General features: G+C 40.7%; 1 protein-coding gene across 1 annotated transcript; it reads left to right on the forward strand.

The window, feature by feature from the left end:
- The first annotated feature begins 17,383 nt into the window (after positions 1–17,383).
- Positions 17,384–18,326, forward strand: LOC141914659 (receptor-type tyrosine-protein phosphatase alpha-like). The gene is made up of 5 exons (XM_074805916.1): positions 17,384–17,494; positions 17,579–17,704; positions 17,828–17,964; positions 18,039–18,174; positions 18,252–18,326. The coding sequence occupies exons 1-5, from the start codon at positions 17,384–17,386 to the stop codon at positions 18,324–18,326; spliced, it is 585 nt and encodes a 194-aa protein (XP_074662017.1).
- Positions 18,327–19,354: the final 1,028 nt, after the last annotated feature.

Genomic DNA, 19,354 nt, shown 5'->3' on the forward strand with positions numbered 1-19,354 from the left:
AACAACATTTGATAACTTAGTTATAACAGAAACTGATTTTTTCTATTTCTTTTCAGACAAAATCGACGCGAAGACACGTCCGAGCAATGAACCAGGGCATAATTCTTCACTTTCTTCCAGATCAGATTTAACAGGTGTTTATATCAATTTGAAGTACTAACCAATGCCTGGAAATCTACATTGCCCGTTTTTAATAGCATATCTATCTCCTTTCTAGGCGTTTCATCACCGTCTGACATATTTGACGACGGCACCACGACGATACCATCAAATGAAAATAACGGCTCTTCGGGTCGGCTAAATGGGAGATTTTTGGATACCGCTGAAATGATTGATGTGATTAGAAAATCCGCCAACGAAAAATTAGAACTTCCCACCAGTATTCCAAACGGCCGAAAACATGATGTGTACTACATATTAGACAACACCAATAACGTTAAACGTAGACAGGCTGGGAACCGGTGTAAATTCGTTGATGACTCTGGAGTTTAGGACACAAAGATGACTGAGAAAGTGGTGGTTCTCATACAAGAAAATGGAACACATGAGGTAAAAACGCATAAATACGTTATATATGTACTAAAATTGACGTCCATCACTTCTATTTGTGATTTGAATGATCGGTATTTCATCAGGTAAATTTCATCTTCCAGGTCATCGAATCGAAGAATGGTTCGTACGGCATTAGGGTGAAAAAAGAATTCGTAGCATTTGATTAACAACCTTCTGACGAACATTTAATTATTTTGAGGCGAGTTTACGCTACACTAAAACGAAAACCAGATTTCAAAAAATGAATTACTTGGATTGACCATTCTCCAGCCAACTTCGGCGACGTACGAAACCGGTCAGTAGTGGAGTATCTCGGTGAATCGCCGGATAGTGGTACGGCGCATGGCTATACAAAAAAAGGAACGGGAATAGAATATTTTTCGGACTTCAGACTCCGTCATGGATGTAATCGCCAATAAGGTGACCATACATGCACCGACCTATGTCTAAATAGCTCATCATCAGCGCTCAGAAACTTGAAACGTGTACAGAATGTACGGCACCGTGAAATGGTCAAGGATCGCACATCCGGCAACCGTAAGAATGTAGCGGATGAAATACAAACTGTCATGAACATGCAATCCGGCAGTGATTTCATCCGAGAGGTAATTACTTCGATCGAAAAATTACTCCGACGGTTATTTTACATACAGAGCAACAGATGAGAGACGTAAAACGATTTTGTACGCAAGCGGCTGAACCTTCGATTCTTGGGTCGTACATTCAACGTTGGTGCCTGCAATTTGACTGTAACGGTTTTCAAGAACACCCATATGCTCCGTCGTGAAACACAAGAAGCACCAATTTTCATTGGGCCATTATTTCTGCATTGGGATGGTGAGACCATTACGTACCAGCGATTCTTCTCTCACTTAAAAGCGAAATTCGACTCGAACATAAATACAGAAATTTCGGGCAAACTGTTAACCGTTGGATCCGACGAAGAAAAAGCTGTACTGAAAGCAATCAAAGAGACATTTCCAAATGCTACTCACTTGTTATACTATACTGACATTTGATTGAAAACGTAAAACGGCATTTGCAACACAAAATTGGGGTGAATGATAAAATAAAAGATGAAATAGTCGACTCTATATTTGGTAAAAGCGGCGCGTTACATGACCTTGATGAGTATAAGTATAAACTCAGAATGATTGAGGTCAAGGCTAGAATCAACGAAATCGCTCCGCTCTTCATCCCATACTTTGAATAGCTGGAGCCAAGACTTGAAGAGTATGTATTCACGCCATCTCAAGTTAAGAAATGTCACCCTATAGGATGGACAAACAATAACTGTGAGACTATAAACAGTATAATCAAACTAGCAAATAACTGGAAGATTCTGATCCCCGATTTGATAGAACAGTTACACAAATTAGTAAAAATCCAGTATATCGATGTCTGTCGTGCCCTTCACCTTCAAGGAAATTATGAAGATGTTCTATCTTTACAAAGATATACTATTTCCCATGTAATGTGGATGCAGAAAAGCAACGAAGACAAGGAAACCATATACAATAAGTTCATGAACCTTAAAACGAAAAAGAAATCTATCAAAACTATTACCTCCACTGATGGGAAATTGACAATTCTAAAAACAGCCAAAGTCGCCAGAAAACCAGGACAAAGAAAAAGGACAAAAATGCGAAAACCTTATCCACTAAACGGCAAAAAGTTAACGAGGACTCGTAATATGATTGTCAATGATTTAAAACCAATTTAGTATAGTAAAACTATTATTTTTGGTGCCTGAAGTACACTGCAACAGTGGAAAGCAGGCTTTAAAGGTCAGTCTCATCAGGCACCAAAAACATTTTTTATTATAGCGTTGAATACATATATAGTAATAAAATAAATACGATAGAAATGTATAGATAATAATATGAATATTATGATGATAAAAAATAATTTTTATTGTTGAGAATGTATTGTAATAAAATGAAATATCCTTGAAATACATGTAGTAATGAAATGAATATATAATGGTAGAATATGAGAGATGTATGAAATATCCTTGAAGTAAATATATAATGATAGAATATGATAGAAATGTAAAAATAATCATGTTGTGAATGTTATAATGATAAGAAAACAATTTTCGTTATTGATGAGAATGTATAGAAATAATATTAGTAATGATGTGAATAATATATTATGATAAGAAAATGATTTTTATTGTCTATTGAACGTGAAAAAAAATTAAAAGTTTCATCGTCATGTATAGAAATAATATTAATAAAATGATTATGTTATTGATGAACATTATTGTCTTCATTTATTTTCGAGTGGAGCTCCAGTCGGTTCCAGTCGGCTCCAGTCGATCATTTGATTAATATAACAGTTTAGCTCTCGTCAGTGCTTATCAGTAATTAATTTGTGTCACTCAATAAGATGAAGTAAACTTAGAATAAACTATAGAGTTATTCCTTAATAAGGTTAAACTGCCTTGTTCCTAATGGATGGAACTCTCTAATACTTGCTTGATTGCTAGTTCCCCATCTAGCCTACCGAATTGTGGCCAGTCTGTAACACGTGTATGGTTGGTTGGTGTCATTGGCATGGCTTTGTACAAGGAGCAAAAAAATGTTGTAGTATTTTTGAAAGAAAATATTGAATGATTTTAGCTAAAGGATACATAAGCGCTGGTATGTGGTTAGAGTGGCCAAACTTAATATTTTACATTGAAAATACAGAAAATCACATATAAAGCATATTGTAGGCCTATCATCAATTAGATTGGGATGTATGGATGTCTGATTGGAGAACGTTGATTAATACACGGTCTACAGCCAAGATATTGGGCTCATTTACTTGGCCTGAATGTCTGAGATAGTCGTCACCTAAAGAGATTCTAATCGTGGCCGCTGAAGAGATTCTGTCGCAGTTGATAAGATTGATAGAAATATTCAAAATTTGAAGTAAATTCGTAGATTCTGCAAATTTCACTTGTCACTTATTTATGTATAGTAGTCAAACGTTCAGAGAGTCGCGGAGTTCATCTCGGCTAATTCGGATTTTAAAGTCACGCGCCGAATCGACCGTCGGCTATAGCAGCGGATTGAACAAAAAAAAACGGCATTTAAGGTGGGTTGATTGTAGTGGCTTATGGGATGATGCAATGAAAGTTTCGTTCCAAATATCTAAGAATATTGAGAACATTAAGAATATAACGTTATTCGCACGCTTTAGCCCGGGCGAGAATCTCGACCAGACTATATCGTGCGTCATAATCATCCCTTAGGCCACACCAAAAAAATCCTGTTTCTCTGGCGGGGCAATCACCAAAATGGGTAGGTCGGTAGGGAATTTTTTTTTCTTTTTATAAAAAAAAATTGCGGGTATTCTTCTGACAGTGGGTAGGTAGGCAATTTTATTTTATTTCGAAAATAATTATTTGAAATGACGAAATATCGGGTCGGTCGGGCCCGAGAAACAGGGTTTTCTTTTGGTGTGGCCTTACCACTATAATGATCATATTTTTTTTCAGGTGCAGTGACCTTTACAGCCTTGAGGCTTGCACTGCTACCTTCATTTAATATTACATTCTATCGTCGTTATCATATCCTGTACATGTAAATGAAAAATAAATTATCATTTGAATATCATTATTATCCCTAGAGCGCTTTTAGTAACAAATCGGCTACGGCGATGATAGCAGCCTATTTGGATAGATGGCGCATTTGGAAGACAGCGGGTGTTTGCATCGACGAATACAAGTATCGATTGACCCTTTCATTGCTGGCCATTATATACCAACCCACTGTACCGATACACCGGTCACGATCCTCTCTATAATCGTTGATGATAAAATGTACTGATAGGTCCCTGGCGAGAGAACGTGTCCGGGCGCAAACCCCAAAATAAAAGACTAGAAATGCCGATACTGAATAATGATTAATAATATATTTTGGTTTACCTTGATAAGATCACTATATATTCTAGCTTTCAGAATTTCGTTAAGCACAATCCTAATCCGAGATTCCCTAATGTATCCTAGCTAACACGCCTGTTGGCAACCGCCATCGGATTAAAGACCCGAATAGAACCTCTCTCTGCCCAAGACTCCGGCCCCGTTCGTAGAGAGAAATGGCATTCCTAAAATTCCGATTCTCCCACTCCAGACCTTCCAATTCATGGCTAGGAGCAAGCAACCCATCGTCATGATACCTGTTCACTTCTGTTTTTGGTAACGAAATAATTTAGGCCGAATGAATCACTGAACAAAAATTATTTGGAAGCTGATTTGTTAAACTATCTTTTCCTTCCAATCCTCCCGTCATGACGCGTAATGATTTACTCACTCCTTGGTTATCATCGTTGATAGAACAGCTATTTAGAGGGAACAGCTCTTCTGCGAGTTGCCGCCGGACGTATACAACGAGAGAACCTTTAGATAGAGATACAATTTCACAAGCATTATTCTTTCCAAAATTTACGCGAATATTTCTCATTATTCGCTTAAACAACATCCAGAGATTATTTAAATTCAACATAACTTTGAAACCTTGTTTTCATCACAATTTACGGCAATATATTCTTACGAATGCAATCTTTCTTTTCTGATATTTGTGATTACTTTTGAATCGGTAACACATTGGAAAAATCGGCTACAGCGATGATAACATTTAATTTGGATAGATGACGTGTTGGTTTTAGTAGACAACTGGTGTTTTTATCGACGAATATACAAGTATTGATAAAAATGTGACATCCAAGGGGCACGTATTGGGGTAGCAAACGTCAGGTCTAGCTCAGAGCGGATGCAGTCGCTTATTGTGGATGCAAAAAAGTCTGCAACATCGTGGTATATCAATAAGTATATTTAGCAGATAGTTAAGTGATGGGAACGCGTTTGCTAGGCCCTGGACCTCAGAGGTCTGGGTAACTTACATCTTATCTGCTACTGCCGGCTTTACAGATCAATTCTTGTATGCGTCCACCAATAGCAGACAATTTCAAATTGTTTGTTGTCGTTTTGTTTTCCTTCTAGAAAATAATCTCAAGATCATTTCGGCTGGTTCAATACTTTTTGCGGCACCTCATTTTTTTAGTGGGCGAGTTAGAACTAGCTAACGATTTCGTTCCAATGCTACGATGCTAACTTTCTCCAGAACCGCATCCGAAAGCGCCAAAGTGTATATCGGCGAAACCCCGAATATCCATAGCTCATGGAAAAATTATGGGCTCTATTCATTTCGAAAGGATTTCATATATTCACGTAACTGCACATCCACTCCCGGTAGGGATTCGAACCTGATGGCAACGAGATTGCCATGGTACGAAACCCTGCCACACTAGACCGAGTGCGCAGCTACATACGCAGCTTAGATGAATTCGTTATCAGCCAATCAGATATCCCGTTATATTTCAGCCCGGGTTTTCAAATTCATAGTTCTTCAGTGAAATTTACCTCAGCGATCATACAACGAGCGATTTGATTGGTGCCGCAAGTTTTCGCGCGGCAAAGCTGCGCATGTACATGCGCACCCGGTATAGTGTGGCAGGGGTTCGTGCCGTGGTTGAGGCTAACGATGCCATCAGGTTCGAATCTCCCGCGGGAGGATGGTAACTGCATCTCTTGGCGTATTTCGTAATTTGTCACGTGTTTTATTTTGTCTAGTATAGGTATTTGATGACGTCACGCACGCGATGCGCTGCATGTATTCGTTAAAAGTGCACGTGTGCGTCGCGTTAGCCTGCGTAATGCTGGCGATCGTTTTGTTCAGTCGGGACTTGATAGTTCAACCAGGAACGTAAGAATCATTCGAAATTACGGTCCGCCGCGCCTAACTGGGACGAACCGCGCCCCGGCAAATTTCGCGATTTTCAGAGCTGAGGAACTCGACCGGGTTGAGGAACGGAAACGAGACTCAGGAATTCAGAAATAGAATGATCTAATTCGAGTTTGAGCATAAGACAAAAATTCTGACTTGTCAGTGTAGTGTCAGCGTAGATCTCGACATATTACGTGATATTTCGATTCAGTAATTCAGTGATATATGAATGAATCTAAAAAGTTCATCTAGAAATTAGAAACATCTCGGGTGGTTGCTACCACCCTTATTCAGTCTGAAAAAAGAGTGCTAGGATCCATTTTTTCCTGACTGATGAAGGGTAGTAGCAAACACTGGAAATATTTCTAATTTTGCGATTCATCTTTTCAGGTTCATTCATATATCGTGGGATTTTGACTCATCGTCTTACGACGGATATTTTTATTTTAGCCGATTCACCCGATTATTACTAGCTTAACGAGACTTTTTTTCAGAGTGATTTCACATTTTCACGTATAACGCCGTTTGCTCGATCGTTGTCGCGTTCTTCGTCTGATTTTTCGGTTTTAGTTGAGGTACGTTTTCGATGACGTAGCACGCTGTGTCGTCGTGACGCGGTAGTGAGCGGTGTTGCTCGCATGCGGTGGGCTGGACTTCGTCGCGTTTCTGGTCATTTCGTCCAGTCGCACTTTCAGCGTAAAACCGAGTAATATGTGAATATCACATATATGAAACGTCGTATATATTTCGAATGCGACATTTAAATCGAAAAACGTCGTGACTATGAAAGTTTACTGCTCGTATCTCAGCTTTCTCGACTGGTTCATTTTTCTGACGCCGTAAAAACCGTTACAGTAATTATCTTTTCATATACATCGATTGAATGCGCTCTCCAACGGGTGCTGTGCGAGTCGATGTGCACTACGTCAACGATATTGGTGTTTCGATATAACAAATTAACTATTATTTTTTTGGCGTTTATTTTGCAATTTAGAATACTTTCTTAGTCCTATTTTATTTTTCGATAAATTTTGATAATGATTTTTTAGTGAATGTGCACTACGTCATCGATATATCGGGGTTTAGACTGGTTGCCGGTCGATCCAATTTAATTATCGATATATTCAAATCCAAAATAACATGAAATTTCCGTCTTAAAATCCTACTCCTTCGACTGCGGCTTTACACGGATCCTTCGCCATTTTTTCGTCGGGATATCAATAGTATCATTTATTAACATACGCTTCATCTGTGTTTGATTTCAGCGCGCTTCCGCCGGCCACCGCATGGGACGAGATGCTGAAACCGGAATCATCTTTCGTATAAGGCGACGCGATCGCCGAGAAGTTGCAAAACTCCAGCTACGCCGCGAACCATGCGCAGCCGTTCCGAAACGCATTCACCAAACCTGGACGTATCGGCCCCATTCCGCGCGGCTGCGCCACCGTGCGGGATTTACGCGAAGCAGCAAACACAAACATGGCCACTCTTTCAATTTTCAATGATAGAAATCGTGTGTGCATTTCAATTATTTCGGCTGTTAGGGTTTTAAGGCACAATATAAGTTGATGTTGTGATATGGCGATGTTAATTAATGATAATTCCGCAGTTAAGCTAGTCACGAACGGTGCCGATTGAGTGTACAGCTGCCAAAAATACTGAAATGTGCGTAGTTGCGTAACTATTTGCAGTGAATTGCAGACGAAACATGAAGCCTTAACGGCCGTTTAAAAAAAGTTATACGAATCGCAATTGTAAAATAAAAATGAGATAGAACCTAAGTTAAAATTCTGGCCATTTCTAAAATGTTATCGATTATTATTACTAATTTTTAGTCAGTGCCGAACGTCTAGTTTTCCAACAATAATGAGGGGTGGTAGGTAGTCATGCAATTCAAGTCATCATTTATTAGACGTTACGTCCGTGTTGTTGAAAATCTCGCGAGTCCTGGACCAAACCACATTGAACAATGTGATCTGTGTGCTGGCCACAAACACACAGATCACACTACACTACCCATTACACACTCCAGTACCCACAGCTTGCATATATCCTTCCAAATATGTAGAGTGTCTTTCTTCCTGGATGAACTCGACGATCCCGCCGGCGCTGGCGGCCAGCCCCGTCAGTTGGAACATTCTGGGCGAACGAGCTCGCCGACCAGTTCGTCGCGCGGAGATTCCCAAAGTACGCCGGACTTTCGAACGAATACGGCGGCGAATACGCCGATATAGACAACGTGGTGTTCCGGCGATTTGACCGGCTTTAAGACACGCACACCGCCCTGATACCAGGAGATCATCCTAATATTCAAACACCAACAACTGACGCCTTTGAACTCGTTCATGGTGTCGACGACCGGCCACCCGGCCTTGAGTGCAATCATCGAAACGCTCCCTGCGTTCGATAACGCCACATCTGCGGACGAAGTGCTCTGAAAAAAATTGGGCCGTTTCAAGAACGCGTTTGGAGCCATTGGCAATCGTGGCGCGTTTGCGACTCGATTTACATACCTTATTCACATCGTCGATTCAACCCAAATTTCGACGAAAAGAACACGTACAGTCTAAAGCGCATTCGTCAAAATGAAAACTCGGCGACGACCGAATGGAAAAAGTGGTGTACCTATCTGATTAAATCGGGCTACGCGTATCAGCCCGTACCGGACAGCGCTTATACCGTACACAAGTTCGTGCACACGTCGAACACTGACGTTCGCAAAGGCCCCGGTGCGCCCGTGCTAGACAGCATAGCCCCTAAACGCGTCGATGTAGCTAAGTTAGTATCGCTGATCGACAAGCCCAACCCTTCAATCGGCTGAAGAGTGGACTACGGGCTAATATGATCAAACCAGTTTTTATTAAATCAATTAACAATATGTGATGTGCATTTTCATTTTCTAATCATCAAATCGGTTTCTTTGTAATGGAATATATCTTTATACGATTCAATAGATTTTCGTGTCCTTTTAATGATGTATTTTTGAGTCGATGTGCAGTACGCCATCGATATTTGCGTTTATTTTGTAATTGCGAATATATTACATTTTATTGCTAAATACTTAAAAATTCTAATGACTATTTTAGATTATGAGCGCAATGTATCGCGACTCGACTGATTGCTGGTCGATTCGATTCATATACTGATTTTGCTGCCAACCTACTTGCGTTATACCATCTCAATGCAAATACGCAATAAGACACCCCCTCGTTAATTTTCAAGGTGTCAAAAGACTTTCAGGTCGGGCGCCTCGTTTTACTTAACGCTTGCTATTATCTATATTTACGACTTATTCATTCATTAACCTTTCTGCTCGGCAGTCAGTTGCAAAAAATCGAGAGAAAAATTGCGACGATTGTCTTCTCGAGAGCCTGGCTAATCCTCACTTGCCACATTAAATGGAATTCTCGATTGCAACAGTAGTGTTTCCGGAACCTTGCTTTAAATTTGTAATGGAAATTGAAACGCGAATTATCAATCGGCTATAATTAGTGATACCTGCTGGACCCTTGCAGAAACCTCAGACTGCCTCCTAGCTGAAACCCACAATAACGTTGTCGTGACCTCTAAGATTTGTAGAGGAAAGTAACGGGCGGAAGAGACGAGATAAGATAAAATGTGTTACACCATGTAACCACGCTTAGTGGTGCACACATGTATTCACTAATAATTTAAGGTGCAAAAGAAAATCAACAATATGACAGATAATGTTAGTAATTCAACGTATTTTACATCAGTTAAATAGATAACCGCGTAAGTTCCAGCGCCACCTGCTGGTCCTACACGGACACCTCACTTGCCACGAGTGGAATTATCGATCGTCACGAAAAAGCCTTACTGTTGAAGAGTCTTCGAATTGACGAAGAGAATCGAAGCACAAATATTACGAATTAACCGCTCGCGGATATGCCGGGGCAGCTTGCGAGATGTTGAATGAATCCATATTCTTTTTCACGTAATCCAAACCTCGTTCTCGATTGCTTTCGTTGCATTGCGGTTGCTAAGGCCCAAAATACCGCTAATTAGGTGTAAGTTTTATCATAATTTAATGGCTTAAAACGATAGAGTGTCGATAAAATAATTTAAGTTTAAATAGAATTCATTCAACTTCAAATAAGCCTTTTTAATTATCCAATGTAACTTGTTTGGGATCGGGTATCCTACGAGCGATGCTTTTTGAGCGATGCTTTTTTATATCTTGCCCTCTGATAAATAATGTCAATTCATAAGATAAGATAACATAAGATGCAACTTTTCCGGCCAAAGATTATAGTTCGAGTAGGTCAAAAATATCGAACAGTAGTTTAAGTAGTACGACATTGAGAGACGAAATAAAGACCACGCGACCCCTGGTAGACCTTTGCGAAAACCTCACGTGTCACAATCGCGGTAAGCCGGCTACGATAATGACTCATCGCGCGCAACTGGTTCACTCGACCGCGGCAGGCAGCAGCTGATGAGCTCGGCATAGCAGGCGCAATTCAGCATTCACGTTTAAGCATTAACTCGATATGCAGTTGAAAATAAATTATGCGCACGGTAGCTCATTACAAAACAGGGATCTATCTACATTATATCTCCTGCCAGCGCGACCGGGACACCTGGCTTCGCATATACACGCGCGCGTACGTCGCCTATGAAAACCTACGACGAGAATTTTAGAATGCTGCCTATGCATCGGCACAGAGATTGAATACTTCGACCAAAAAAAAGAAATCGCGCGCACTTCTCGGGAATATCACCGAGATCGTCATTCCGGTTAGTATCATCGATCCGTGAAGGCTTTTACACGGGTTTCGGTTTCGCGATTTATTTCCTGATAGCGTATATGGATTAGTTTGCTACAGGTGTCCGGAACCGCGCGGCTGGTTTATGATACTTTATCTGCTTGATTTTATACAATCTCTCACATCGACACCAGTTGCACAGCCCCCCCCCCCCTGAGCCGTCGTCTTCGATACATCTTAAAGCTCTCCGGCAAAAACTAGGCTTACAGGGATATTGATACCTTGATCTCATCTCTCCTGAGCTGAATTAAGTGTTGACCAGGCCGGCCGCCTATCTACCGCACGTGCATTCCCTGTTTCAAAATCACGATGATCAAGCTATCAAAAACAGACCCGGCGCGTGCAGAACTGTGGAACTGGATCCAGGCCGATTAGAAGAAAAAAGGTATATCATTCTATTCCAGCATTCTGTACGCTTATTCATGGAATATTAGATAAGTTAGTTCCTCGACCCTTATTTTCAAAGCGCACTATTATTTTGGACAAAAATATTGCGTGGTTTTGTGAGTATGTAACCGCTAATAAAAAAGCCCGAATATGCTATGTCACACTATATCGATGGATATGTACATTATATGAATCAGCGAAATAGAGGTAATCCGGACCGCGTGATTCCCCGTCAACATATTGTCCCTTAGTGACGTATACTATCTTACATTTTTCCCATCGGTTAGGCATTGTAGTCAGTGTTATATGCATCGGCAAACGAGTTGACCGATTTTCTTCTTTCGTTTCGATTGAATCGAAGTACATAATCGGGAAATTCGGTCCGGGTTCATTCGAACACAGTGTTCCGACCAGAGGAACCGGCAAGCGATTAATTGCGTTGCACGATGATGTTTCGAGATCTTCTAGGCAAAATCTACATCGTTTCGTACAGCACTTGGTGATTCATGAATATAATATATATGAACAAAACTAAAAGAATTTGACAGGTGACTTTTTTAACAAAAGCGCCCCTATAATTGGAACTGGCGTTTCTTTTAGAACTATATAATTGGACCCTGGTCTTATTTTGACAAAAGATGTCGCAATCAGTCCCTGTTTGCAACTTTTGTTTCATGGCGATCGATTGCCCGGTCGATTGCCCGGAATTTTAGATACTGGCACTCACCAGGTGGTGCAACGTGATTTTTTTTTTGAAAAACATTTCAAGTGGATTTGTCGGACCTCAGTCCGAATGGTGGAATCACGTCCGAATAAAATCAGCCCTGGGTCCAGTTTTACGAAAAATGTTGAAGTTAATCACTTTGGCGTAATTAGATCGTAAAGATCGAAATATCCAAGAAATTGAAACGCGGTAACTGATGAGTAACGCAAGCGACACCTGGTGGATCTTTGCTGGCCGTTGCAGCAATTACTGGAAACTGGGATTATTAACTTTAAAGGTCGATTCGAATTAAAGTAATATGTGAAAAAACGAAGCGAGGTAACCGAGTTACCACTAGCAAACCTGGTGGAATCCTCGCTTGCCGGAACAGCGTATCCGTAACCCAATTCTATTATTAGTGTTTGAAAGCGTAATGAAAGCTTTTCTCTATATTAACAATGTATTCGTATGTACAATTTCAGTAGGTGGACGCAGGCGGGCACTCGCCGCTCAAACGCGCAGAATGAGGCGGAGGTGGTTCTTGTTGATATTGCTGGTTTGCGGTTTTTTGTTAGTCGTGCAACTGAACTACATAAACTGGCAGGGATTCGACCGCATCTTTACCAGCGAAAATAGTAGCCGTCCCCGTGAGCGCTTTCCGCCAAGCAGAGGTGATCGGACAGCCGTCGACCCACGGCCGCATTTCGAAGCTGAAATCTCGAAAGGAGGATCCGCGTTAAGCGCGATAGATCGCTACAAGGACGGTCTTTATTTCGACGAAACGGGTGCCTTTTCGGGGGACAGCCCCCGAGTGGGAATTGATAACGCTAAACGGAATAAAGAAGGTCGCAAAGCGGTTCGATTCTTCCCGGTCGATAACGACGACGACAGCAGCGCCGTACGGAATAAAAGCAATCGCCGAGTCGAGCAGAACTATACTCGTCAAAAACTATCAGTCGTCGGTGCGAAACTCGAGGATAATTTCCGACCGCTCAAGGTGGCTCTGCCAGTTCGCAACGCGTCCGAAGTCGTACGTGTACCGGTAGTCTACTCGGACGACGACGTCAAGCTAATAATGGCGCAGCGTCGCGCCGGAGTGCGCCGCGGCTGCGCGCCCGTGCCGAAAATCATCCATCAGACCTGGGTCGGCTACCAAATACCGGATAAAATGGCCGAATCGGTGCGTTCGTGGTCGCGCGTGCATCCCGATTGGGAGTACTGGTTTTGGACGGACGAACTGGCCAACCGCTTCGTAAACAAGCGCTACCCGAAGTTCGCGAACTTGTTCCGACGCTATCGCCTGGGAATCATGCGCGCCGACGCGATACGCTATTTCATCTTGTACGAGTTCGGCGGCCTGTACGCCGATCTGGACATGAAGGCGTTGCGCAGTTTCGACGAGTTGAGGTCGACGCACGCGGCGCTGATACCCGAAGACCACGCCGGGCATCGGTTCCTCTACTGGAAGATGGAACACATCGCCCTGAACGCCTTGATGATGTCCGTGCCGCGGCACCCGTTCTTTAAACTCGTTCTCGAACGCTTGGCGCGCGTCGACGCGCAAACCGGTCCGTTTGACACCCTCCGGAAAACCGGGCCGTTCATGTTGGACGGGGTACAGGCGAAATTCGCCGGTCGAAGTGACGAAACGCGAGCCGTTACTACGCCCATGTGCGATGCGTTGTACCGCCCGCAACATTACCGCTTCGTCCCGACGTACCACTCCGGCGATTACCGCAAGGATTTCCTCAAAATATGCGGCGTATTGCTGGCCGATCGCAATCGGTATCTTCGCGAACGCGGCGGTGAGAACCGAGTGCGCACGTGCGAGGAACTGCGTCGCGTGAACTTCTCCAACTCGGATCCGTCGCTGTTCGCAACGGCCTACACCGTGCACGGATTCGAGCATTTGCACCTGAAAAGGCAGGCGTTACTGCGCAACGGTACTAGCGATATCGGCCTGCTCGTCCGGCGCGAATCCTACCGCGACGTCGGGCGCGTTATCGAGCAGCTGGATGGCGCCGACGACACCGTCGAGCCGTTGCCAGCCCGCGAGCCGATGAGGCGATGACGCTGAGCGCCTATATGTTCATCATCGGTATGGTCGGCTCGGTTGTGGTGATACCGTTCGTTTTTATTGGTTGCGTTCTGTGTCTCAATTTCGACGAAGAGGAAGAATACTGTCAGCGGATGATTTATTCTAGATAATGCAAGCGTCTTTATCTGCTGGGAATTTGAATCAGGTGACGTCGTAAGACTCTATCGCATTGATGGGATTCGAACTTGATGGCGTCGTGAGACTCTGCCACGCTCCTTCCTGTCTAAAAATCGTGAGACCCTGTCACGTTACTCCCTCGCAGGGATTCGAACCTGATGACATCGCTAAACTCTGCCACTTTCCTCCCAGGCAGGGTTTCGAAGCTGATGGCATCACAAGACTCTGCCATGTTCTTTCAACGCTAGTCTATCAAATGGCCTTCTAATCGAGCCTTGTAAAGTGCCATAATCATATATATCATACTAATTCTAGGAAATTAACTACAATTCATTTAGATGTTCCTTTGCAAACATTGTCCATATAATAACTCCACAAAAATGCCATGTGATTGTATTTACACGTATTTTTACGATCATTGATATTTTATAAGTACATAGTGTAATGAAGTTTACATCTACAATAATAAATCTAGTCATCCGCTAAGATATGTCGGGCAATTTCTCGCATAATGATACCTATATATTTTGTCGTATTCGTATTATAGACCTTATAAGGTTTAACGTGAAAAACATCCAGGTTTCTCGGGAGACTGTAATCAGGGGTTGACACGCACGGGATACTCCGACCTTGCCCTTCGTTGTATATATATCACGTTGCGTATGATATAACGTAAGCTGAGTGCGTTATTTTTTTGCGAGTCGATACTATCGACGATCGATAACGCGCGTCTGCAAGTGGCCACACGACGTGCAACACTCCCAGAGCCTACCTCCACTTTTCAATCGAATACGACGCTTTGAATATGCCATGTATCACTTATTATCACGGCTTGTAATTGCTGCATTGTGTATTCGTTCGGGAGTTGTGAAATGTATATCGTCGCACCGGAGAAAAAGCTTTGAGCGATGACGAGTCCGATTTAAGTGATATACCGTCATTACCTGACCGTTTCGTAAATGAAGCGTCGCATTTTATGAAACGTAGTTCAGATGACCAATTGCGTTCAAGTTAAGAAATGATGTCCAAGAGAATAGTACATGTAGATCAAATGTATCTATAGATATTTCTCTGCCTGACAAGGGATCTCCGTTTCAAACTCTGCAATTTAAAAAAATGAGGTAGACACCTGTATGGTGAATACCAGTGGTCAGTATAGAAAAAATCATTGATATCAGTTGTCGAATGTTAAGTCCATTTCTGATCACTATCTCGCAAAAGGTAGAAGCTGAGGTTCTTTGTCAACTTCTCAGGAAAGTTATCAGTCTGAAGATGCAAATTCTGATTCTTTTCTCTCTCGGGGTGATCGTAGTATTGATTTGAATGATATTGTAACAAGTCCAAATATCCCGCAATCATTCGCGAATTCATTTAATTCATGTAGCAAACCTATAATGGCCCAATATACCAACCACTTCTACAGAAGTCGATTCATAAAATTCTCCACGTTTTACCAATGGCATTGATTTTGATAAAATAACTTTTCTTGAAATTGCTATGAGAAGTAAAGGTTCAATGACATCATTTGCAGGGAAGCTTTGTCATGAAATATTTTCCGCTGATGAAACAATGGGGAAAAATGACTAAAAAGGCTAAACTGGATCCACGGAAGATTTCTCTTATTAAAGAGCAAACGTTTAACTAGTTCCCTTGTACTCCAACCGAAAGGGAAAATAATCTGGCAAAGGGATATTGTAAAAGCTATCGACACTGTCAATATAAATCGTTTATATAAGGCTTGGAGAAGATTTGTTTCTTTCAAGTAGTGCATTTTGTTGTATAATACATTATACTCTGCCCAATTCAAAATTCTCTATATTTTAACTCAATTTGGATGGTGCCCATGCTCTACAGTTTCGCAGTTAAATGTATCACGTTTCATGGTTTGTGTTATTATTCCCAATAAATGTTATATTTTATCCGCCAAGAAAGGCAATAAATATGGTGGTTGATTCGGGCCATAATAGAAAAAAGTGTGGCATTAGAACACATTTTAATTTTCACGCCATATATTTCAATGTGGTGAAAAATGATTTTCAAGTCAATATGACAAAAATTAAAAACGCATATTTCTTCCCTACATGACCGTAATCAATCATCATGAGTTTATTTTTCAAAATTTTTATTGGGGTATTTTGCCTGTGCTTTAAAAAATGTCTTAATTCATTTGGTATTTCATATGCTCATTGAATATAGATTATAAGCATCGAGTTTGGTGCTCAATATCCCATGATTTGGGATTGTGTTCAAGTTTGAATAAAGAGTTCTAATTTCAATTTTGGTGTTTGATTTTTATTTGGTTCATATGACGAATGTTGCTCAGGAGAGAGTTCAAGCAAATCTCGAATCCCCAGTTCAACATTTTAAGTATCCCCGAATGAAATTGGTCCCCATATCTACCCCCATGGTCATTCAATTTAGACGAATTCATGGTAAACCCCTAAAAAACCCCTTTTAATAAAAACACAACCAGGACCCCTTCTTGTGTGACTAGCCCCAACTGAAGCACTGAGCCGGAGACTCTTTCACCTGGACTCTGTTTTACATTGAAAATTCATTGGTCTACTGCTTGCTGTACTTGATAGAATAGACTTCATCTATAGGACCAGTGTAGTCAAATATTGGTATAGATTTTCAGGTTTTTCCACGCCACACTGACAAACAGCAGGGACAGAAAATATTTTTTATCGGTTTGAATGGAAGCTCACTATAACCTACAACGTTTATATGACTACAATTTCTCATTTCATAGTAGTACCAGCTACCCACCTACCAACCTCCCTACCTGTACACCTACATACCTGCCTGCCTGCCTGCCTTCCTGTCTGCCTGCCTGCCTGCCTGCCTACCTACCTACCTACCTACCTACCTACCTACCCACCTACATACCTCCGTATCGATAAGTTATAAGAATCTGATTGAAATACTTTCCTTTTTACAGACGATCACAAATAAAAACGTGTTTATGGCTACACAAAGTCCATTGGCAGATACAATTACTGATTTCTGGCAAATGATCTTTGACTTTAACTGTGAACTTATTGTAATGATGCATCAAGAATATCCACAAGATCCGGTAAGGTGTATTCCTAGTCTAGCACTGCCTTGTGTTGGTCTGCTTAATAGGTATCTTTTTCCAGAATACATCTTCTGATTTCAGACATATGCAAACTATTGTCCTGCAGCTGGAAGCATCAAATTCGGTCCTTTTACGATCACTGTGGATGAGGTTTCATTGCCCTGTAAGACCATTGTTCGCCGGGATTTGATCCTCCAAAAACGGAATGTACGTTGAGTTTATTCGGTATCATCCATTCAAAGATAGGTGGCTGTTTTTTTTCGGAATTTCCTTCGACATTGCTATTTACTATGACCTGATCAGATCAATTGTATTTCTTTGATGTCGCAGGAATCGCGTCAGATTCGTCAGATCCAGTTTTTAGGATGGCCTGAGGATGCGTCAGTTCCTGACGTACAATATCTATTCGAGTTTGTGAAGTTAGTTACAAGAGAACACGTCACCAGTCCTATTGTTGTACATTGCATGTTCGTATCTTAGTAACATCAGTCAATTATTCAAAACAACATCACATATTCTAAAGATTATGCAAATTTTACAGGGACAGCGCAACTAGAACTGGACTATTTTGTGCGGCATTTGAACTGATCACCGAGACGCCATCTAACGAACAAATCGATATTTATCACTGTATACAAAAACTACGAATGACTCGACCTCAATTCATTCCAAATTTGGTAAGAAATTAATCGATTTTCTTTGTATTTTCACGAGTAATGTTATTGATGTATTTTTCTTGTTTTCGTGTTTATAGGAACAATACAAGTTTCTGCATGATCTGATGATATTCTATTTACAAGGATTCGACACTTATGCGAACCTTAGTTAGAATTATGACTGGAAATGCTGAAGAAAAGCAAACAATCAAAAAAGGGAATCTGAGAAACGGCACCTGAACTGCTACTTTACCCATGGCATTAACCGAGTAATGGCGCCACTAGCTGGAACATGAAGTAACGATTAACTTACTTAATCATATAATCATATACTTAATCTTTTCAGATTGTTTTATTCAAAATATTGCTTGAACTCTTGGACATAAAGATTAACGTAGCTTACGTATTTAGCAACGTTAGGTCTACTCCAGAAACTGTCCGGTTTTATTGTGTTTATGTTTGCGATTACTTTTTTGTTCATGAATATATATTCAGATATAATTTATATATCTATTTGATTATGTATCTATAAAACTGAGTGTTATAATATGTTATAATTTCAAGGTAAATAAAGATTATTATATTAGATAATTATCATTAGAAATAGATTATAAAGATGATTTATGTATATATCACTGTAAATTAGATATTCTTAATTAATCTAAACACTCATGATTTATTTGTAATCACCCCGTTCACGTCGTGTATTATCCACTTCCTTCCCTCACTGTTATCCACCTATCCACCTACTATATATATACACTAATAAAAGTGAAAGCTCGTAATTTCTAGTATAAAATCAAGATAACTACTGACAGCAAGTTACCGTAGAATAATTCATAATGACAATGTAATTGTAGCGTGATTATCAATTCAGTCACTCTTAATTAATAATCTTTAATTAATCTAATTACACATAATTTACATCCGGTAAAGTTCCTAACTATACATATATTACACTAGTAGCTAAAACACGTAATTTCTAGTATAAAATCAGGTTAACTACTGACAGTAAGTTGTTACCCGTCGTCACGTTTATTGATTATACTCACAGTCCATACATGAATATAACTGATTATTTTACATTCACGATGAACTCGAATATTGTACATAATCTAGATTAAAATATGTAGATTTTTACAGATTTGCATTTGATGTTTATTTTTGCACTTAATGTTTTTATTTTGTCTTGTTTTAGAAA

Source organism: Tubulanus polymorphus, unplaced genomic scaffold (genome assembly GCF_964204645.1).
Source record: "Tubulanus polymorphus unplaced genomic scaffold, tnTubPoly1.2 scaffold_67, whole genome shotgun sequence".
In the NCBI taxonomy this organism is placed as follows: domain Eukaryota; kingdom Metazoa; phylum Nemertea; class Palaeonemertea; order Tubulaniformes; family Tubulanidae; genus Tubulanus; species Tubulanus polymorphus.